Below are 24,308 nucleotides of genomic sequence, written 5' to 3' on the forward strand. Positions count from 1 at the left end.
GTAGGATTTCAGAGCAGCTTGCAGTTCTGAAGTACCCACCTAGCGTAGATTTAACACAGCGGTATAAATCCTCTCTAAGTTTGTAACTTTATGCTAAAACATGCTTGTAGTCCAAAATTGGTCCATCTCACGCTATCAGGTTAAAGCATATGCAGTGATGATATATTGCTAATGGACTTTAAAGAGTCTAGAAACTGATGACCTGTATACACAAACCATAGTGTGATAACCTCTAGGCCATGATCACAGGAAGTCAGAGGCTTTTCCATGAGTTTAAACTTGCTGACCTTTAAGGTCATTCAGTCAGCTGTGTGGTGATTGTTCAGTCAACACAAAAGCACGGATGCGACTGATTTATTAGACAATGTTTTTGCCCTTTTTCTCTTCCCAATGACATGTTTTCCTTCATTTTCCTTCTTCTATTTCTCCCTGCAGTCGTCTGAACAGAAACAAGCTCCAGTTTCTTCCAGAGCTTCTCTTCCAGTCCAATCCCAAACTAGGACGACTGTGAGTACACTTTGATATTCTTTTTTTTTTTCATCTTCTCCCCATTCATGATCTCTCTCTGACTCTCCTCCGTCATTCTGTTTCCCCTTTTGTGCCGCTTTTGATGTGTTACGTGATCCATTTGAAAACACGACCATGGTGTCAGAGGTTTTATCCTGGTTGAGGGTTCAGGTCTCGCGCCAGGTGACACAGTGCCGCTCTGTGCTCCTGTCGAGAGTTGAAAAAGGCAGTGAGTGTCAGATGTGTGCGTTTGTGTGAGTATGCTTGATTTTAAGAGGTGAAAGTGTGCCTGCAGTGAATGTTTTGCTTGGACTCGTGTGGAATTTTTATTCAGGAATATTGAGTTTTCCCAGAGTGTAAGAGTGTAAGAGCAGGTCATACTGATGCAGCAAAGCCTCCCACTTGTCCTCCTCCTCTCTCGTTTTCATCTCACATTCCCAGACATACTCTCTCTCTTTGTTTTAGTCCCATTGGTGCATCCATGCTGTCTCCCCATCTGTGCTCTTTCTTTCCACTCAGGTTGTCAGGTTCTCTATTTGTTTTATCCTCAGAGAGGATAGTCAGCTTAGGTTGAAGGTTGAAACACCTTCTAAACTTTATAGCTGTTTACATTGGGCTTCTTTCAAGAGAACTTGGAGTTAGAGTGTGTGTGTGTGTGTGTGTGTGTGTGTGTGTGTGTGGGTGCATGCCTGAATTTAATTGTGTGTATAAGTATTATTGGGTGCGTCTATAAGTTTGTATACCCTACTGGATATTTATTTGTGTTACATGTGTCATATCGATGCTGCGTTTCAACATATCAAGTTTATGTGTGTTCAGCATGTGTGTGCATGGCTATGGTGAGAGGTGTTAGGATAACAAATACCAGCGCTAGGACATTAATCTTCTCACTTCTCTCATTCTCTTTTATAATGTTTCCATGAGGCAGAACCCATTGGAAGCTACTGTAACAGTTCTTTGTTCAAAAGATTCTTGTGCGTTTTCTTTCCATGTTTTTTCACCTTTTTGAAGTGTAGGTGGACCAAAAAGCAGAAATTAAAGGAATACTCCGGTTACTCCACAATTACAATTTCGCTGGCGAGAACTAACATGTTGATTGAAAGGTTTTGAGCTCCCTCCTTCACGGAGAATGACAGCTATAGTCAGCTTAGGTTTGCAACACTTAAAGCGGATTTGAGCAGCGAGCCAGAGCCATTCCAGTGTCACAACATCAACATGTCCAAATAAATGTCAAAAATTCGATTTTTTTTTTTCCACAAAATAAATTAAATGTACTTTCCCAGTGCATATGTTCACATCCTCATACTTCCAAAGCTTTGCTGAAAGTATTTTGGGCTGGCACCGGAGAAGTGGATTGTGTTGCAGGAAAGTTTCTGTGGACATTTTATGACATTTTGATTTGTTGGTCCACTATTCAAACCCTTTCTTCCATAACCGCTGTGACTCAAAGAAATGTTACAAGCTTTTGCAGCCACCTATCAACCTACAGGCAGCAACTATTTAATACTCAAAAATGGATTCCTGAAAGTTGAGCTTTATAAGGAGATTGACTTGCTGTTTACAATCTGAAAGACTGGAATAAACATTACGTGCACAGTACATCATGACTTTTGTCCACTGCAGGCTTCTACCACTGTTAACACAGGTATTAATTAATATACTGCTATCTATTCAGCTTAAATCAATGCTTATTTATCATTAGAACGTTTGTTCTGTACTACCTTGTTTCAGAATAAAAGTGATTTATAATGTTGCCAGTTTCAGTTTTCCTCCTTAGTTTCTCACCGTGATATATTTTGTTGGACGGACATATTTTGCGTTTCATATTTTTGTGGTGATGTGTGATATATTGCTGAGGCAGAGTAGACTGCTAAATTGTCATCTACGTCAGCTGTGGCTTCCAGGATCACACACAGTTAAAAGTCCTCATAAACGCCAGGGACACACACAGTGACAGATGCAAATGGAGACGAATACAAATATTCCATCACACGCACATTTTCACATGGCATTTTTTTTTCAACCCTTTTCCCTTTTTCTTTGTGAATGACAGCCTTATTTCCTCCACCTCCTGGCTTACAACTGTATAAAACCCCTAATTGCTCTCGAAAGCTATTATTTATCACCGGTCGAATATGGATCCCTATAGAGCTCTCAGACAACTCAGGAGAGTGGAAAGGGTGAACGTGTTCCAAACTTAACATTATAAATCTCATGTTCTTTATGTCCCTACTTTGCCATCAGCACAATCTAAATTACAGTGTCTGGAGTTTCCTCCGGCACTTTTTTTCTTTCCACTTTTCCTCTTTTTTAGTGCTTTTTCTCCCATCCTCGCTGTGTTTTCTAAGGAAGTGGTGGTAATGTAAACACCAAGGTATGTAGAAGAGAGCGTGTGTATAAGAGGGAAGGGCAAAAAGAGGAAGAAATGTAGGTAGAATTATGGGATAGAGAGAAAGTCAGATGGTGGGAGACTTGCAGAGAGAGTAACAGCAGGAGAGTAAGGAGGAGGAGACAAGGAGGTTTGCTAGTGGCTTTCTGGTTTGGGTTCGTAACCTTCCTCTCTGTCAGCCTTGGTTAGATATTAAATGATGGCAGTGTGATAGGAATTACCTCTTAACCCTCCTATTAAAGCTCTGTGGTCTGAGGTTTGGAAAAGGGCGGAGTTGGAAGGAGCTGGACTAGCATTAAGTGAAAATAGCCATGGGTTAGACGTTTCACTCTTGAGGAGGGTGCAGGGGTTCGGATAAGAGGTATCGGACTGGATAATAGTTTTTAGTCTAGTCTTTAATCCTGCAGGACTATGAATCAATCAAAGAGGTTGTCTCTTAATGGAAACTTTTCTAATTTAGCCTTAAGTGCTGTTGCTGAGTGCCTGACAAAGACTGATGGACAACACATATAACGGAGGTCATGAGAAAGGAGGGAGATGGATGGATGAAGGGATGCTGGTGGAAGATAAAGGTTTCTTGTAGATGGATGAAGGAAGTGGAGTCTGTGGTCCCTCTAGGTGCTTGGTAGGGGGGAGAGAAAACATAAATGGGAAGGTTGAGATGGATCGTGGACTGGAGTCTGTGGGTTTCAGTGTGTGCAGTCTGTGGTCGTTTCCCCCCACAGTTTGCAGAGACTGCGGTCTCACAGCACATGCACACAGACACACACGGTTGCACATAGTAAGCTCGAGCTCTGAGTAAAATACATTTGCGAAGAGTGTAATGAATTTTTGGTTTGAAATATAACGTATAGACGATATCTCAAATGGAAAAATGAAAGCTACTGGTTACAGGGCTTTTGTGCCTCATGCACATTGCACTGAGTCAGGGAGGTTTACTTTGTTAAGTGACTTGATGGCTGTTGGTCTCCTGTCTAATAATGCTGACCCAGACTGAGCCTCATCCTGTTATCTTCGCTTTCTCCTCTGGGAGTTTGTGTGTGTGTCTGCATGCTTGTTTAGCGCATAAAAAGGACTTGAATTAGCTCTGGCTCACAGCCCATGTTACTCATGAAGCAACAGGATCCCACCCCCCCGCCATTTAAGCAGCTCAGGTTACGCTTGATTGGTTTGCATAAGGCAGAAGATGAAAAATGAGAGTAATGTTATACTAAAGAGATATTTCCCGTTTTCTTCATGAATAAATCCCTAGAGCTTCAGATGCTGAGTATTTCACAGTGTTGAAGGTGATCTTTGACCATGTTTCAACACTTATGGACTGTGAAATACTGTAGAAGCTTTGCAAATTTTTATGTAGCTCCTGCCATATAATGGATATTACAGAGTTAGTCAGCAGACTATAAATCTCTTCTGCTTGTGCTATTTCTAAACAGTATTTTTGGACACAGTGTGGCAAAGCTAAAGTACATAAATTACATCACTTTATCACATAAGCAACCAGAAAAGATGTGCTGTAAAATGAATGTTCACTGCAAATTTACAAAGACAAGATTGCATTAAATTTGTGTCTGCAATAAAACAAAAATGAATCAAGCAAGAAATAAACTAAAGATTTAGCTGGGGATAGAAAATAGCTGTCAGATTATAGTTGGTTAGCATGCGTCAATATGAAGCTTGTAATGATTATCTTTCATTCCAGTGTTATAGATTGTTTGCATTTGTTTACAATACACCTAAACAAAAACAGATAAATATAGTAACACACTACACATCCAAGTAAAATCCCAGCTGCAGTGTTAAGCAGCTTCATTCTGCTGTCTGCTGACGGAGCACTGCTGCTGGGCTCCGTCATTCTCCTTACTGCACCCCATAAACTGCATTACAGCAGGATATCAGCAGCCAAACATTCAGACTAAAAGGATCTTTTGGAGGCTTAATAGAAAGAAGGAAATTTAGTTTATGTCCAGAGGGAGGCCGGTAAGGAATTTTATCCAATCCACTTGTCCTTCAAAATGCTTCATCCCTACATGTTCACTGGGTGTTTACCAATTTGCATTACAAAAATACCTATAAAGGTTTAGCTAAACAAGAGGGGGGAAACCAGAGCTGTGGAAGAGTAAAATTCAATGAAGCAAGGTTAAAAGAGAGAAAAATCACCCGGATGACTCTAATAATCAACAAATCATGGCATGGAAGGTTCCCACTTTAAATCCCTGCACTGATGACTGGATGATAATGAGATATTTTCTTCAGCACCATTAGGTTACTCTTGTGTGAAGCAGTTTACCTCCAAATGCTTCAGTGATTCTCCCAGATGTGAAAGTGTGGTCTTAACTCTCCACAGTTACTGTAAATACAATATACGAGTTAAGCCAGGGGAAAAGACGCTGCAGAGAGAGAAGAATGAGAATGGGAGGGAAGGCTGGAAAGAGCAGGGGGTCATTCGAGATGTCTTTTCCTCCTAATTAAGTTAATGGAGAAAGACGAGGAGCCTGCCTTTAATCTTGGCTAATTGTCCATTTAGAGGCGACTGCCATAGTTTACCTGCTGGAATGTTAGGTTAGTGTTACAGGAAGTGGATGAACTTTGTGTGTCCAGTGATTGGTTATGACAGACTGGGCCTCACTGGTGATTGGTTGGAACGATTTGGAAGGGTGAGAGGTGAATATAAACAGTCTGTACTTACATGTGTCTCCTCTTTTTGGTTATTATCTCGTTCACTTATTGACTTTATTCCTCTTTATTTTTTTGTGTGCTCTGTTGCTGTTAGGGTTAGAAATACTGCCCTGCACAAACTGAACAAAGAGCTTGGATGTTTCTTTTGCTCTCTGGGAGTATAAGATTGTTTTCGTGTCACTAGGCTCCAGGCCTTTTGTTTGGTTTTCACGCCACTGTGTGCTGGTGAGAAACAAATAAGTCTCAGATATATAAACACATAGACGCACACACAAATACATCTCTCTCACGCCACCTCTCCTGCTGATTTAGAAGTACAAGCGCTGGACGTAGAAGTATGCACTCTGGTCATTCTGTGTGTGTCAGACTTTATACTGAACCACAGACCCATGACAGAACTTCCTAATAATTAAACATGACCCAGATGTACAAACTGCGGTGTGTAGCTGCACCACAAAGCTTGTAGAACCTTGTACACAGCACCAAGGGCAATATTCACCAGTAAAATGCATGTGCATTTCTAACATGTACATCAGTCTACCTTTATATTTTGATGAAATCCTTTTTGAAGCAATTGGCACAAAAGCAAAAAAGCAAAGGATGTTCTTGGATAAAGCAGCACCTGGAGGCTCATAGGCCCCAGGAAAGAGCTGCACCACTGGGCTCATGCTGATATTCACTGGTATTCAGGGAAGGAAAGGCTTTTACTGAGGGAACCTGACCAGAGCTCTTCTAAAATAGGTCTGCTTTTAGTGGCTTGTGTGTGTGTGTGTGTGTTTCCCACAGCCCAGACGGCAGTGCGATTTTGTCCCAAGACATATTTAGATAAATACACACTGCTGTGATATTGAAAACCGAAAGAGAGAGAGAGAGAGAGAGATAGGGAAAGCATGAGAGAGTGAGGGAGAGAGGGGGGATGATAGTGGGATAATTTGGGAGATTTGGTTACATGAGGAGAATTTCCGATAATTCTTTCATCCTTTCTCTGTTAACAATACTTTCTAATTTGTTGCACTGAGCATGTTTGCATGTAGCTAAGTAAGTGGTTGTGTTACTGTTGGCTTATTGTAGCAAACTGCTTTAAATAAAATCTCAGCAGGAAATTATATTTTTGTTTTTGGTTCACCATTTCTGGTGCACATACTCATACACATGGCTGGGTCTGTCATTTCTTGTATGTGTTTAATCTTTGTTTCATCTTTGTGCTCATGCTACCTTATGTTGAGAACCGTCAGTCTTTAGGATTTCCTACATAGAGAATGAACATATGAACAACTTTATATTGTTTGTATTTCTAAACTTTAAAAAAAAACTACTTAAAAAAATAAAAATAGAAGAATGATTTTGATCTCCAAATTCATTTTTTTGTTCATAATATTTCACTCCATTGTACAAGTGTTTATATTCATATAAAGTCTCTGACACCAATTCTTAAACATGCAGTTCAAATGCATAAAGTGTTTAAGTTTGCTTCTCTTGCTGTGAAAGCGCTGGAAAGGCCAAGTCATAAAGTGTGTGTGTGTGTCTAAGCCTATGTGTATTTTCCTTTGCAGACGTGTGAATAAAATAAGCCAGAGTGTGTCTTAGTGGGGCAGAATGCACCATCCAGGCGGTCTTAAAGTTCACAGCAGCAACACCTTTCCCTTGTAGCTGCCTACTTCAGCAGCTTGCCAGTTAGCTAGCATGCTGCAGGGCCAGAACCTATGAAAAGTTTGTGGGAGGTTGTGTGGTTGTTGACTTTTTTCTTTCTTTAAGTTTTTACATAGCAACAGATTTTATATGTTTGTACTAAAATAGCACAGGGACTGCATGTGGTAGTAATTTCACCACGCAAATGAAGATGATTTGATGGGGGATGTAACAGTGGAGCAGCTAGTAAACTTGGATAAAGATATCTGGTTTTCCCTTTGACCTCCTTACTCTTACAGAGGAATGGTATGCAGACACATACTACATTTTCAGTTGAGCTCATTTGTCTTGTATGTCAGCGTGTAGGGTAAAGCTCGTGTTTACAGTCTAGGTGTTAATTCATATGCATGTAGGGATGGGAATGGAGAACCGGTTCTTGTAGAAACTGGGTCCCAGTAGTCCAGTTCCTTGGATTTGTTAGTCTCGATCCCGCTTCATGCACTCGCACTACAATCAGCTGATTTCAGTTCCCGTGTCAGAGGAGGAAAATAGCGACGGGTACTAAAGCATAAATATGGACATTTATTTTTATTGCACAAAAGGAGAGATAAATGGCAAAGTGGAAAACTGCATCCAAGAAAGAAACAACCACAATATGCCACCAACACAACTTTGGTTCTTTGCCAGCATCCGCTAAGACAGCTTGCTAACGCTAAGCTAGCCAAGAACCCAGAGTGACAGCTGCCGACCCCAGCAGCCAGACCCTGAACTTGAACAGGTACCAAGCAGATGCAGTCAGGCTGCCTCCTTTCACACCTGTTCATGTTTCTAAAGCAGAATCACTGTGGGGTTTTCATCTTTGCTTTGTGTGATCAGCTTTGTTTTCTGCTAATGGAAGGATCTTAGAGACGTGTGCCTTCATTGGAGATTTGAGTTGGTGTGTGGGGTTGTGGCCCCAGGTTTATATTGTTGAATGGTGACTATGAGAAGTGCCTTTTAGCTATTTTACAGAGTAACATGAAAGTAATGTAAAGAGTAGTATAACAAATTACATTTTCCTGTGAGTAATTAAGTAGCATACTGCATTACTTTTCTGCATTACTTTTAAGAAAAGTGTTCTGTATAATAATGACTTTTTTGTTTAATGACTCCAACACTGACCACAACAAAGAGGGGAAATACCTCAGCAAACATGCACAAACATGTGACGCACAGCATGGAATTAATTTGCATTAATGTCATTTCTTTATTGCTGCTTAGCAACGGTGGTGACTCTCAAGACAGAGCCAATGAGAATCCAGTGACAGTGCATAAGTAATCGAATCAATGAGTGATGTCCATAATGGAATCGGAATCAACTTGACCTGTTAAAGTCAAAATGAGCTAAACATGGCAACACAGGATAGTAATTTGTGTGACTGCATATTTGCTTATATGTTCGTATATGTCCTATTTTCCCGTGTGTGTGTGTGTGCGTGTGCGTGTGTGTTGGTCTGTCAATCTGTACTTGCATTTAAGAAGAGACAAACTTGATATAGGCCCAAATACACTCACACAGTGTTTGTTTTATCCTAATTTAGCTTTACATGAGAGCACTAATCTAAAACAGACTTGGCTCACTGGAACGATGGAGGAGGATGACAAGGAGATGAAGGAAGAAGGGGAGAAGATAGGAAGAGCAGCAGGGGCACATGATAGAGAACAGGGGGAAAAAACACAGGACTGGGTAACAGGTGAAGATGGTCGAGTGAGACATAGCAAAGTTGAGGAAAGTAACAATGGAATGAGACGGAGATTAGAGTAGCTGGAGGAGAATAGGAGAATCTGAATAGGAGCTTTAAGAAAATAGAAGCTTTTGTTGATTGTTGACCTGCTTTTTCCCCCCTTCTTACAGCAAGGACTAATGATCTGGCTCTGATTTGAGATGCTTTATTTTTCCTAAAGGATATTTTAAAAACCTGGCAACTAACTTCTGGCCTTTTCTCTCCCTCTCTCTCTGTGTATGATTGTGTGTGTGTGTGTGTTTGTGTGTGATAGGGTGGGTTTTTGTAGTAAAAGCACAATGGAGTTGTATACACCCGGCACTTCATTACTGACAAAAGACAAACCACTAAACAAATATAATTCCCTCCCATAATTACATTCATGTGTATAAGCTGATAAAAAGGACAGATTCTTTCCTCAGCACTGTTCACTGCTGCATTTTTTTTTTCTTAGTGAAACTCAAGACTCAAGAGCTTCTTAGCATTTACCGCCCCAGGAGATCTTTGAGGTCAGCAGACCTGATGCTTTTAGATGTTCCCAGGTACAGATTAAAGACTAGGGGAGAGAGGGCTTTTACTGTGGCTGCACCCAGACTGTGGAACAGTTTACCTCCTCACATCAGACTCTCCACAAGCCTAGGAACTTTTAAAACTGCTCTTAAAACTCACCTCTTCTCATTGGCTTTTAGCAAGGTTTAACTTATTGTTTTAACTTATTGTTTTATCAGTGAGGTGTTTTATGTACTTGTGTTTTATTGTATTTTATATTTGTATTTTATTGTACAGCACTTTGGTCAGCCTTGGTTGTTTTTAAATGTGCTTTATAAATAAACTTGACTTGACTTCTTTTTTTTACATGGCTTCCAGGGCAACACAGTAATATAAATGGGTAAAAAGAGAGGCTCATGCTGTAAAGGTTAAACTGAAATTCTGTGATGATTACTACAGAGGAAATAAAAAGTGCAGGAGTAATAAATAACAAGTACGATTATCCCATGAAAGATTTTTTTCACATTTTTGAACAGGTTTCTTGGTGTTAGCCTGTGTTGTAGAGATGTCGTGGTTTGAGTTAATGTTACACTATTAATCATGTCATCCGAACATCTCATTGTAACTATCTGATTTCAAAATAAATCTCGCAAAGTGTTATAGCAGCTGAAACCTGACCTGCAGACTAACTGTTGTTGTAGAGTTATGGTGATGTCATCTGAGGGTGTCTGTCTTTAATCTTCTCCTAAATTCTGGGGAAAACTGTTTCCAGGTTATTTACTGTAATCTGACAGGTGGGGGGGAGTTAGTCGGTGTAAATTGAAGCTCCAGCCTTAGTGTGGGGCCCAAAAAAGTGATGAAATATCTCAGTGTGTGATTACATGTGCCTGCAAAAAGATAGTAAGCAACTTCAGATTCACCACTGCTTTGTGGGCTGAATTCTATGCAACAGGTTTAAAGTTGGTAAGCAACAAGATGCAAATAAGATTTTTAATTTATGCCCACTTCCAGTAATCAATAATAATATAGAACGTGATGTGACTTTTATGAAGTGAGGTAGAAAGCAATCATCTGATGGATGGCTGTGTGGGCCTGCTTGACTTTAAAGCAGGTCACTTGAGTTTATGGCCTGTCACAGATCTGGGAATAATGGTTTCCTCACCACAAGCTTTACCTAATAATAAATGTACTATATTTGCCATGCACAAATGCTGCAGAACACAAAGTCTTTGTTGCGAACGTTAAATAAAAATAAGAAAATAGTATAATCTACCGTCTCCTGGCTCGCAGTTGTGCTGTCTGAAAACATGCAGCTGTCAACAAAACAACCAAATTATTAAATCACTGTGGTCATAAGGCTTTACATTTTAGTTCATTTTATAGAACCTAAGAGTGTTTCATTATAAGAAATGAATAAATATTGACGTCATTATTTTTGATCGGATTTCTGGAAGTCTTCCCTCATGTCACTGTTTGCCGGTCTAACTAATAGCAGCAAAATGAAAATTCCATATATGGAAATTCAGCCTGCTCAGTTTTCTTGAATGTTAATCCCACGTGAGTTAAAAATTGATACTTTGCGCTATTAAACCTCTTCAGACACCTTGACATACTGCAAACACAATGTGCAAAGTGATTAACGTCAGGATTTTGTGAATCGGAGTCGGTGAGAACGTCTCAGCTTGTGCGCGCGTGTGTAACATTTCACTTTGTGGGAGGTCTGCATAGCTCTTGCTTTCTTTGTTGATCATTTTTATGGCTACATATGTAGAACTATATGTGGAACTGGCTAATGTCTCTCTCACACACACACACACACACCTGCAGACACATGGATGTATCTCGAGAGTTATGCTTTCTGTATATGGGCTCACAAATGAATGTTTGAACACGTGTGTCTTTTAGTTACACTTGTGATTTATTCTGTTTAAGTGAGGTCTGATTGTTACAAATGAGCCAAAACTGTTAGTATTGCTCTGGTATAATCAGAGTTATACACACGCACACATATGCACAGAATGGCCCAGAAACACTGGAGATATACACATTGACCCACACACTTTGGAGACGCGAGTAAACACACATCTCTTCATCTGTCTTGCTGTCACACAAACATGGTCATTCAGTGACTAAGAGCTTTGTAAGGTGGTGTTTCACAACTGAATGCCAAAAGAAGAAATTTTTTTGTCCTAATGTAAATCCCAAAACAGTATTTAGAGTATGAAAAAAAATCACCAAATTAAGCAAATTTGCACAGCAAAATAAAAAATTAATAAAGATCAGCATTTATAATGTTTGTATTGGTATACATTCATGTGAAGTCCTTCTGCTGCAGGTTTTATCTACAAGAAAACCATACACACAGTAACTAAAGCCAGAGAAACATTTTGGAAGTAATTACTTAACTACAGTGTCATACAGTGACCTGCGTTGTGTGATTAACTCAAGGTTTGTCTGGTTGTCATTATGTTATTGTGTCGTAACATGTTGGCTATAGTGAGCTAAATAACTCTGGAAGGTTTAACACCATCCATGTATGACTGCAGACGATTCAATAGCAAAAATAACAAACATAAGCTGCTACATGCAACATTTTGTCATCAGTAAATCTTAACCATACTGAGGCTGAAACATTTGAATAAACACAGCAAACAAGAATCCTGCCAAGACAATTGGCAGCCACAACCCATCCTCAGAACTGAATTGTTTGCCACCTTTTTGATTTTGTTAGAGATGTGTTAAGTTGTTTTATTATACAGAACTAGAACATGGTGCTGCTGCCCTTCACTGCAGATTAAAGTTTTCAGCACTTCAGAATACAAGTGATGAATCACTTTCACCCCTTTAAATATTACCATTTGTTTACATTTCCATGGTGGCTATACAAAGCCATTTCAACATATAGCATTATAGAAAATGTTTTATGTGCACATCTCAATTTTAACCTTGTACTGCAGTTACATAAAAATTATGGTACAGCCTTTAACAGCTTGGGTTACCCGTTGCCTTGATTTTGCTGATATTTCTACACAGCAATAGTGAAGCATATTCTTTTACAGATGTGTATTCCCCAACAGGTTGATGAGTGCATGCTGGTTGTAGCTGGCAGCCTCTTGCAAAGAGGGTGTTGTACTAAAAACCTCCTTGTGATTGATTTGGTTGTTTGCAACTAGCTAGTTTGCATGAAAGACACAACTTGTCTGCAAACAGTCTCCAACCAGTGGCTGAGCAGGATTGAAACTCTGAAAAGTTTGCTTGGAATTGCAACTGGAAAAGGGAACTGCCTTCAGAGTAAAAGTTGGAACTTTTGAAATGTGTAAGGCGCAGTGTTGGTCAAGTTATTTGAAAAAAGTAATTAGTTACTAATTACTGATTATTTCTCCAAGAAATTAATCCCGTTACTTTACTGATTACTTATTTTCAAAAGTAATTAGTTAATTTATTACTTAGTTACTTTTTAAAAACATGATACACAGCCTGAATACATAATAAAGCAATAGACCTTTCAGCCCAATTCTGTTTTTCTGCGTAATCCATCATATAAAATTGAATCAAATGAAAAGTCTCTTTTCAAAACTTGATTTATGAGTTTTAATCTTTTAACTTCATGCACGTTGCATCAAGCAAAAATGAAATTACAGTCTTTGACTTGAAATTTGTTTAACATTTAAACCTATTTTCAGCATATTGCAGCATATGAAATATTTTTGTGTTTACGCTCACTCTTAAAAATAGATGCAACACAGCAAAAAATAATTAAGATCCAAGATTCAGCAGCACTAAGTCCTGTCGCTCTTAAGTCTATTTCCGCCTTTTTAGCAGGGAGGTGTCTGTGAATTTCATATTCCTGTGGCAGCATGCTAGGTGCTTGCTGAGATTTGAAGTTGTAGAAAGGAGTTTTCTTCTCATGCAGAGTGAACAGCGGACACTAATGTTTTTGTCACTTTCTAAGGAATTACACTCAAAATAATGTCAGTGCTTCCACGCTTTGAACGCTACACGGCCGTACTCTCTCCTGCACTCATTATCCATTGTTGATCTACACACGTCTGTTGTTGCACGCTCATACGTCATTGTCATGAGACACTCTCACAAACAATATCACGGTTTAGTAACGCAGTAACGCAGCATGCTTACGGGAAAGCAACAGTAATCTAATTACTTTCTTTCAATAGTAATCCCTTACTTTACTCATTACTTGAAAATAGTAATCGGATTACAGTAACACATTACTTGTAATGCGTTGCTGCCCCATCTCTGGTAAGGGACAACTTTTACTTTGAAGGTGAATGGTCACTGGCCACAGCAGCCCCCAGCAACCACAAGCCAAGTGGTTCATAAGCATTTTTCCCTGGTAACAGTTCTTTAGACCTCTGTGACCTGTGACACTGCGGATTACGTAATGTACAGTTTTACTGCTGTACTGTAAGGGATCATCCCTATGTTTTATATCATTCATAGTAATTACAATAAGGAAAAATAAGATGCTTTTGAAAGCTATTTTGTACAGTTTTTGTGCAGATTTTTGAAAAAAAGAGGGAAGAGAGAGAAAGCTTAGATAAGGAATGACACAACATTTGAGATTTAGATTACATGGAAGAGCACCAGAGCTACGAACAGTCTGACTGTGAGACAGAGGAGAGGGAAATGAAGATATAGGAAATGAGCGACTCAGCAGAAACAGAGATAGAAAGAGAGCGAGAGAGTGAGTGAGAGAGAGAATGAGAGAGAGAGAGAGACAACCACATGAATGGGGTAAGTGGAGATTTAACCAGACCTCGTCTAAATGCAGAACACCGCAAAGCCACTTTAAAACCTGTACAGATATATTTATACATCACATACAAACGCTCACAGCAAACACTGTGGACTTGAAAACACACTGACATTATGAGCAGATAGCACACGGGACAGACAGCCCCTTTAGTCGGGTTCAAACATGGTTTTTCAGGTGTCAATATGGAACTTTAAAATGGACTTGATTTGTTCGATTTACTTTTACCTTAAACATTTACTCCTGCATTTACATTGTTAACAAATATTATAATTGCGCCTCCACTCATGTTAGCAGTGATGCATTTGAAGCCATGTTTATAGCTAAATCTGTATCCAAATCTACAGTTACGCCTAAACAAAGGCATACTTTGACAGGACAATGAATGAAAAGCCAGTTCAGTGGGAGCATGTAAGAAGTGCTTATTTTTAGGTTTGGAAAGATAATTAAAGATCCTAAAAAGGCCATGACAGTTTGTGTATGTTGCTCAAATCATGTTACAAACAGCAGGCTTATCTTGTTTGTGTTGAACATTCTTCTCACGGCTTAAAACGCTTACAGACGTCATCGTGTGTTGTCAGTGTGTGCATGTGTAAGACAGAAAAAGATTAGGAAAGGAAGGAGGTGCACATCTTTCTTTGAAAGAAAGATATTAGGTATTTGTTTATGCCTGTATCAGCTAAACAAAGGGAACAGGAATGTGCATTTTTGTGTTTAAACATAGAAATATGAAACCATGAAAAAAGTCCAAGCAGTCTCCTTCTTTTCATGTCTTTTCCTCCCTTTTTCTTCTTTGCTTTGTTTGGCCTTTTTACGCTTTCACATTCACCCTTGGTTTTAACATTTGACATCAGAGAGAGGATAATACTTTGCAGACTTTGGATAACCTGTCAGGTGTTTGCTCGTCTGAGGGGCATTTGCTTTTTTTGTATGTGTAGAATTTATGTATAGGTGTGCCTTTTTTAGTGAGTATTTGTCAGAGCATTTTTTTTTAGCTATCACCAGGATCCAAACAGGAATGTGTCTTCCTCAGGTATCAGAAGTTTTCTTGTTACTTTTAAATATCTTTTCAAGCTTCTTCAAGGAAGCTCAATATGAGCAGAAATGTTAAACATAGTCAGCTGACAAATGAAAAGTGGGTATCTGAGAGATGGGAAAGGTAATAGAAATAAAATAAATCCTTAGAAATTAAAGTAAAAACAAGCACTTTTTTCTTAGAGGCAAAGAAAGAGAATGCATGCTCTGCCGCACACATCGTTCTCTGTAAAATTGTCATCCTGAATTTTGGTCACTTTTACAAGCACAGCATCATGCTCGTGGTGTAGCCCCATGGCCTTGTGTGTGTTTCAGAATGCCTGTGATACGTTTCTGTTTCAATCAAAGACAATAGGCTCCAGTGGCTTGCCCGCAAATTTGTAGCTTCGCTTTATAAGGCCACCGAGCCACCACATCCCCTCCAGTATGAAACAATAGACCTGCTTCACATCCAGCATAGATTAGCTGTTGATTACACTGCTTTTATACTACTTTTGCAAAGCTGCTCCAGCTCCATATAAGCTTTTGAAATCCTTCAGGGAATACAAAGAGAAAAGGGCAACATTTCTCAAGTTTAGATTCAGAGATGTCGCGTGCATTTACACAAAGTTAGGCTAAAACTCAAATATCAGCATGCTGTTAGCTATAATTATAGCATCACGCTTAGGGTAAATTGTATAATCTTGCATGCATTTACACAAAGTTAGACTAAAACTCTAAGCAAATATCAGCATGCTGTTAGCTATAATTATAGCATCACCCTTAGGGTAAATTGTACACTCTGGACATGCTACACCATGGTACTGAGATACATCATATACCAAGTTTTGCAAAAGTTGAGTTGCTGATTAGGTAAAAGCACATGTTTAAGAGGTGGATACATAAAACAATGAATACATTTTATATAATCAAATAATGTGTGACAGAGGGTTTTGGTGCCACAGATGGGTTCTTTCTTTCTTTGTTTAACTCAGTCAATCATTCTGCTCACCCCAAGCACAGACCAGACTGTTCGTTATATTTTGGATTAAATAAAAACCTTGTACAGGCATTACCCAAGCTTGAATCAAGCACAAGTGTAGTTCCCTGTTAATTAAATGTGTAGAAATTGATGATCAGGGTAAACACTGACTTCTGTGGCAACAAATGGTAATTGCAGGATTCCTGTGCATTCATTTCTGATGAGCCGTTAACCTAGAGTGGTGAAGTTTACTGGAACACACAATTAATCATCATAATCATCAAATGCTCCACAGCTGGCAATCCAGGGTTACATTAAAAAACAAAACAAAAAACACAATGTTAGCAAAGTTTGTACCATTAGGATGTGGAAGCAAATCAAAGAAAGCTGTACTTCCCCACACCAAACTAATACTTAAAACAGTTGAAAACATATAAGTGTTGAGGCAAAGTGTTACAGCTTGAGAAGATGCTATCTCTTTTCATCAAAATGTATAACAAGAGGCTTAACCTCTGCTGAAATGAATTGACTCTGCTTAAGATCAAAACCTCGAGCGATGACAACTAAGCTAACACAGCCTACATCAAACAAGTGCCACAGAATAAGACACAGCTGTCAGCATTTGGCTGTAAGATATACTCTGGCCACTGAGCAGTTGTTGATGACCAAAGAGCAGCTTAGCCAGTAGCCAGCCTATCCATGCAGAGATAAAGCTTGTTCTCTGCCAGGGGCGATTCTAGGATCAGAGCTTTGGGGGTGCTGAGCACCCAGAGAGCTGCCCAGCCAGGCAAGATACACTTTACTCGTCGCAATGAGACTTCTTCCCTGCCTTTGTCAGTCCCTGCATCCTCCCTGTCCTCGTCGTCTGTTGTCTTCGTCTCTGTTATCAGTCATCATAATTTTACCCTCTCTGTGCAAGTCTGCAAATTTCTTTATTAAATCATAAGATTCTTAAATTCATCAAGTCTCTCTCTGCCTGGGTCCTCGTCACAAAACATGACATCACTGTTTTGTGCATTTTAACACAATTTAATCTCACATTTGTGAAAGAAAAGCAAAACACTTTTTTGAAAAGTCTGTAACAAAACCATCAAATCTGATAAAGGTTATTTAAATGCTGCAAAAGAAGAATGGATTGGAATAAAAAAAAAAATACATATCCTAACCTTAATTACTGCAGGAGAATAATGAATGATGCTCATAGTGAGTAAAAAGTAAACTGAGTGCATTTTTTGGACAATACAATACAATACAGATGCATAAAAAAACCACACTCCCAAAACAGAATAAATTATTACAAATAAATTATTACAAATAAATTATTACAAATAAATTATTACAAAATATTTTTTTTAAAAAAATATAAAAATGGAGGCAACTTTGCCTGTGGTAGAATGTATACCATGCATGAAAAAATCTTTACTGCAGATACTAATTTTACTAATTTAATAATACTAATTTTGTGTTGTAAGATTTATGAGTTTCATGCTTTCATAGTGGTACTTAATATAAGTAAGTACTTTAATATAGGGAGGACACAACTTCCTAATTGTGTTGAGTAAAATAATTTTTTTCTCTTTGTCAGTTTAACAGTTTCTGTTGTGCCTGTCACTGTTCCCTCTCTGTTTTCTTACCTGGTTCTTCCTGACCTTGTACTTTCTCCTCACATTCCCCTCTTTCTCTCTCCCTCTTTGGACTGACAATCATACACAAAAAGATTGTATACAATTAGATGAAAAAATTACATTAATATGAAAAAAATACTATTAAGATCACTAACAAAAAGTTCTCTCTCGGTGTACTTTCAACCAAAAGGCAAATAACCAAACCACATGAACATCTAATAAAAGATATAAACATTGAAACACTGATCCAACATTATTCCTGATTCACGGATCATTTGATTTTACACTTTTACCTGAATGTGGCTCCTTTGTTTGGAAAAAACCTCCTCATATCCATTATAAACCTGGCTGTCTCTCTGTACACAAACACACACACACAGGAGTTATAAGGTTAATGGGCATCCAGTCAGTTAGCTAGTTAGTATCCATTTAAAACTGGACAGTGGTAACAACAGTAGGCTACAGACAATTATAAGTTTTAAATTTTAAATAGGCTGTATACATTTCAATGGGAGCAACAGGACGGTCAAATGTCGCTGATTTTACTACAGAGCAGGACGGATTGTAGGGTAGCAAACATCGTCGTTTTCAACACTGCAGGTAATCTGGGTGTAATGTTTTCATGGTCTGACTCCTATCTAACTATATAAAGAGTAACTGAAGGTTAAATGTAGCTAATATGTCCTGTTTTAAGCCAGGCACTTACACCTCCGCTCTGCTGAGCCACCATCGCTCTAGCAGCAACGGCGCTAGAGCCAGAGTAGGGGAGAGGCGAGCTGGAACAAACCATTATGGGAGGGGGGAGGGGGGGTTATCTATACTTTTGTTGTTAAAATGTTACGTCTCAACCAAGTACTGTATGCTTTTTATATTTTTAGTAGTGTGTCACACAAACGGCAAATATTGTCAAAAAAGTAAGAAATCTGCTTCAGCACCCCCCAAAATGGGCTAAAATCGCGCCCGTTCTCTGCCCAGACTGAAGGAGGTCAAATTGAGAAAGTTGGAGGAGCTGACTGGAGGAGGTCTAATTCATGGATCCAGGAGGCAAGTAACTGAAAACAAATATCTAGCTTGCAAAACAAGCAAACCAAAGTCTAAAACTGCTGTATACAAGACTGCTAGCATCACAAGAAAAAGGAGAAAAGAAGAACAGGAATCAAACAGGTTGTGCAGTGGATTACCATATGTGCACACACCTTCTGTCTGTTGGGAACACAGTTGAATCAAAAACGAATGGAGACAGAATCTGTAGGAGAGAAAGAAAAATACATTTCAAATGCCAGCAGGAGATGATACTGATGACAGAAGGATGTTTGATGTATGGAAAAGTTTGTCTCCGCCGCTGAATATCAATAAACTGCCCTCTGCAGTAACCAATACTGACAAAAGAGAAATAAACTGTGGCGATAGAGACACATTCCGAGAGAGGGAGGAAGAGGGGGAACAAAATTAACGGAACACAAACAAAGACAGGGAGGGAAAAGAAAGGGAGGGGAGAAGGGCAGCAAAAAAACGAGGGAAAGAAAGATGAGAAGAAAATGACAAGAAAGGAGAGGCGAGATGAAAGAGGGAGAGGCTCGAGCCAGGCAGCAAGAAAGGGAGACATTTACATTCAAAAACCATGCTATGTAACATATCCTAAACTCAGATAAAACACATCAAAACTCATTTAACGTTTAAAAGTTGCATGTTGCAAGTTTATAGTCAGTCTTGGAAACCTATACATGACTTTAAATGTATGCCTTGTCCTTTGTGTATAGTGTTAATGTACTGTGCTGGTTATTTAAAACAAAACAAAACAAAAAAACCCACATAGCAGGTGATGTCCCCCTTTTAATCTGACTTTGAACAAAAGTAATATGTATATGATGCCAAGTAATACAGAGGACATAAAGCATTCATAATTAAATACACACACACAACAAAAACACAACAGGAGGAAAAAGAACCAAGTGACTTACAAAAACTGAATAAGAGCATGTGATAGCCAAAGACACACAGACCAAAAGGAATAATCATGCTGAGAAGAGACATGCTGTTGTGGGGCATAGAAGAGATGACAGAGTGAGGAACGATACTGAGATCGAGAGGAACCCAAGAGAGAAAATATGAGACGGCATCAGTTACTATCAGAGAGCTAAATAAATGGCCACAAGCATCAAGTGGTGCCAAGCGCTACTGAAGTCCACACTAACCACTGCCTGGCGGTCACTTTCATGTGGTCACTTAAAGATGATGTCACCCGGCAGCTCCTTGGCTGTGCACTGCCCTGCTGCAACATTCACAGCTCTTCACTCTTCTGGCTTTATAAAAGAACCCAAAGGTGCTATGTGTCTTTAGCATCAATTAGTGGTATGTAACATAAACCCGTGTGACCATCAAAGTAAAAAGCTGGCATTTTCCTCCATATATATCTTGTGATTTTGGAAAGGATCTTTAATATTCCTGCTATATTGAGATGCTGAAAATGGAGGCATAAGTTGCATGTTACATGTTAAAAATTTCGTAAGCAGACAACTGTCGTGGTCATCCAGTTGTCAGTCACATGCCAGTTTTATGACACTGTTTGGGAAGCAAAAATCTTCTGACACTTTGTGTGCAGACACAGCATCTGTTCTTTACAAGCTGTCGGACGCTGCTGACGAACTGTTGGCTGACAAGTGCATGAACATGTCTGTATAAAAACACACACATAAATACACACATGCATATAAACGCGTTCATGTCACCTCACCGACAAGGTGCTCACTGATCCTGCTGTCTTTCATGCATGTGTTTGATCGTGTTGCTCCACAATGCCCCGTGCCATCCGAAAACGAAACATGTGTTAGTTTGTCTGGGAGATTACGCATGCATTCATAGCCACTGAAATCACTCCACAAAGTCAGTTTACATCATGTTTACTGACGGCAACCGTACTCAACAGCCATGTTAATAAAAATTGCCATTGTTTAATGCGTAAAATTTTACAGCAGTCTTGAGCTTAACTTTCTTTTATTGGGCTACTTATGCACGCAAGATCTAAAACTGTAATGTCTGCAATTAAGTTTTTATATATAATTATTGTAACTGGTAGTCGGTTTCGCTCTCTTTCTTGTCTCTTATTTTTGCCCTCTCTCTGACATATCTGACATTTCTTTCATATTTGCTGTGAGTGAATCAAGTCTGAGTCACACAGACATGTGGCTTTCATTAGACCGTCTTTGTAGTGTTATTAAGATGACCAGACGCACATACGTGGACACGTGCCCACAAATACACAGACATGGGAACATATGGACGTCTGCAGTGCATGTCGTCATAGTTTTATGAAGGGGCTTCAGACACTGTTGTCAGGATGAACTTTAATGTGTGTGTGTTATGTTAGGTTATGTTCTTGTCATTGAGCAAACAATATATAAATAGGGAAAAGACATAATTGTGCAGGCAGTAAGCTTTCTGCTTGATTAGTTTTACTTGATTTTCTGTTTTCTTACAAAAACAGAATAATATAAAATGGACTTAGAAGGCGAAATCTTTAGATATTTGTTGATGATCTCATAAATCTGTAAAGATGACTAAAACTCGTCTTTTGGGAGTTTTTCGAATCTTAGTAGTGTACTAATTTATTGTTTGTTGGTTATGTTTCCTCCCTTTAATTCATAAGTAGTAATTTGAGAAAAAAAATAGATGAAAGGAGGAATCAGACTGTTGCATCAGTGTGAAAACTTTAAATGGTCTTGTTTATAATGGCTAAAGCCCATCCACCCAAACGCCAGCTGTCATAGGGCAAAAAGCACCCAGGGCACCAGTGTGTCACAGTGCAAAACAGAGAGACAGACAACATTCACACCTATGGCCAATTTAGAATCACTAATTCATCGAATCCACATGAGTCTGTGGAAAGAAGCCAGAGTGTCCATGAGAGAACCCATGAACAAGCAAACTCCACACAGACAGGTCCCAGTCGGATGGAGGTTTAAAACTCAGGAATTTCTTTCTAGGAGGCAACATTTGTAACCACCACCCACTGCGTTGCTCTGGCTAGAGGCTAACTCTCATTTTTTAAATTTCAGCATCTTTTCATAAAAACTTCGCAGACTCCATTTGTCAGTTTCAGCCACTGTAGAGTGGCTACTGATTAGGAACTGAGACGAAAATGCTTTGTTAGTGGCTTTTCCACTTTTGTCGGGCTCATATCACTTTTAGTGTGCCCCAACACTGACCTTACCATGACCCAATCATACAATCAAATCACACAGCCTAAAATCACCAGACTGCAGCACAGATTGTCATTGTTGTTTGATAAAGTCAACAGTGATAACCAGACAAGGGCAGAAAATCAAGAGGCGTCACTGACGTCACCGACTCTCAAACACAAAGGATTGTGGGAAGCACAGAGGAGGGAACATTGTCGTCTCCGAGAGCCCACAAAGATGCCAGAGATTTGTGTGTAAATATTTGTGTGCATCGTATTTTGTGCCGTTTGTGCGTGCGCACTTTCTTTGCTTGTGTTCAACATTTTATGTGCAAATCTGATGACATGCAATAATGTCATGAAAGGCGAACATAGCTATGCTCTGAAGCTGTTCTGATTTTAATTAGCGCTGTCTCGTTAACACACAGACTCGTGCGCACACACAGTTACAAACTTCTTCCTGGAACACTGCAGACCTACCACACTCATATATGGATTATGTTTTAAATGACGGGAATGAGGCTTTGAACACACACACAGATGCACACTTGGGGGTCCCGATGCCCGCTTTCTTTGAAAGTGTTCCCAGTTCTTTAGTGGCAGATGTACATGTACTGTATGTATCTCTGTGTATGTGTGTCTCTGTGTGTATGCAATGGTTTTTATATGTGTGTTCCATTCTCATCATCTAAAACCTATCAGGGTGTCTAATTACAGGCTTGTAGTCGACCAATAACATCTTCTGGAGCCAACTGCAGTGTCTAAGTACCCAATTTAGAAAACCAAATAGTGTGCTTTAGCACAGAAGTCACGATCATCAGTGTTTTACTTCACCCCCTTTAGTTTAGTTTAGTTGTTTCCTTTCCCTTAAGCTAATTTGTCTTCTGCTTTTTTAGCTAAAATCTGCTATCTGCTTATAGATTACGACTCAGGATTTGTTACCTCACAGATTTTCTGGGTTCAAGCTGAGTGTGGTCACGTGTTTTCTCAGGAGGTGCTTCAAGTGTCCTCCCACAGTCAAGAGACATGCTTGTTAGGATGATAAGCCATTGGTGTGGATATGAACATAAATTTTTGTCTTAGTCTGCTGGACTGGGTGGACAGAAGATTAAATTAATAAAAGAACATCAAGCTTGACGATTATAGTCTGGGTTTCCTGTTTGAGACGGGTGCTTTTCTATTCTGATTTTGCAAAATGGTATTTGTTTTCTGTATATAATGTAATAGTATGATATGAAAGAAAACAGTATGCTGATTTAATTACTGCAGTGTCGTCTTAATGTCCCTGTAACCTTTTCCTATTTGCAGTGTGACAAACTTAATTTACAGGGGGATGTTTGAGTGCGCGTGTGAAGACGAAAACCAAAACGAGAGCCCAGAAAATGAGAGACAAGAGAAAACAGAAGGCCGAAAGATAAATGGCAGAATGTGGTGAGGGAATAGAGAAATGAGTGTGAGAGACAGAGAAAGTAAGTCGACAATCAACACTAACATAAATCACATCCTACTCTTCTTTTTCTACTCCCTTTCCTTTCCTCGCAGATATCTGCTGTCAAAATCCGACATCCTGTGGAGGCGCTGGTCACCTCCTAAACTATGTTGTCCTGACATTTCCAGAGTTATAGATCATGCTGGAAATACAGTCACACTCACAAAAGCATGTCGTTTGAAATATATTACCTTAAAACAGGAGGTGATTCATCATGGGTCATGAAGGAGGCTTTTACTTGAGATCTGAGTATTATTACGCGCACATACTGCTTTGCCATCAGCCTGAATGCTGACAGCTCTGAAAAACTTTCTTTTTTTTTTACACCCCAGCACAGATACAATCCTTTTGGTTGTCTCCTCTGAGATTTTTGGGATAATTGGAGTTCCTTCCAGTCAATTGTCTGTCTGTCCAGTTCAAGAGGTTGAGTCTTTGTGTCCGACAGCAGTACAGCTCTGTCAATGAGCTTTTATGAGTGCTTGTCTTGTTCCAAGTCCGGCTCCCATTCCTCTGTGACTACTACAAATTTCACCAGACTTTCAATCAGAGGTATAAAAACCATGCATGCTTGTGTCAGACTGAAAAACGTTACCACCACTGCTCCTTTGCTCTAATGACTTCCTAATTGTAAGCAGTTTGACTGTCACTGCTGAGCACCGTTCATTTGTCTAGAGAGACTATTAGTGACTATTGTAAACAAGGACATGCGTTTTCGTGTTGTTTTTTAATCAATGGAATAAAAGAGAGCTTGGAATGCCACTTATCACAAATACCAGTTCGTTTCATGTATCCCT

The 24,308-nt window shown here is 39.3% G+C and overlaps 1 protein-coding gene across 1 annotated transcript in view; it reads left to right on the forward strand.

The window, feature by feature from the left end:
• The window catches only part of slit3 (slit homolog 3 (Drosophila)), a 235,791-nt gene that overhangs the window by 27,029 nt on the left and 184,454 nt on the right, over window positions 1-24,308 (forward strand). The window contains exon 4 of the mRNA XM_084907796.1: window positions 436-507. Within this exon, the coding sequence (XP_084763922.1) occupies window positions 436-507 (72 nt within the window). The remainder of the gene's footprint in view (window positions 1-435; window positions 508-24,308) is intronic.

The sequence above is a fragment of the Perissodus microlepis genome, chromosome 2 (genome assembly GCF_051167445.1).
Source record: "Perissodus microlepis isolate ML-2025 ecotype Zambia chromosome 2, ASM5116744v1, whole genome shotgun sequence".
Classification (NCBI taxonomy): domain Eukaryota; kingdom Metazoa; phylum Chordata; class Actinopteri; order Cichliformes; family Cichlidae; genus Perissodus; species Perissodus microlepis.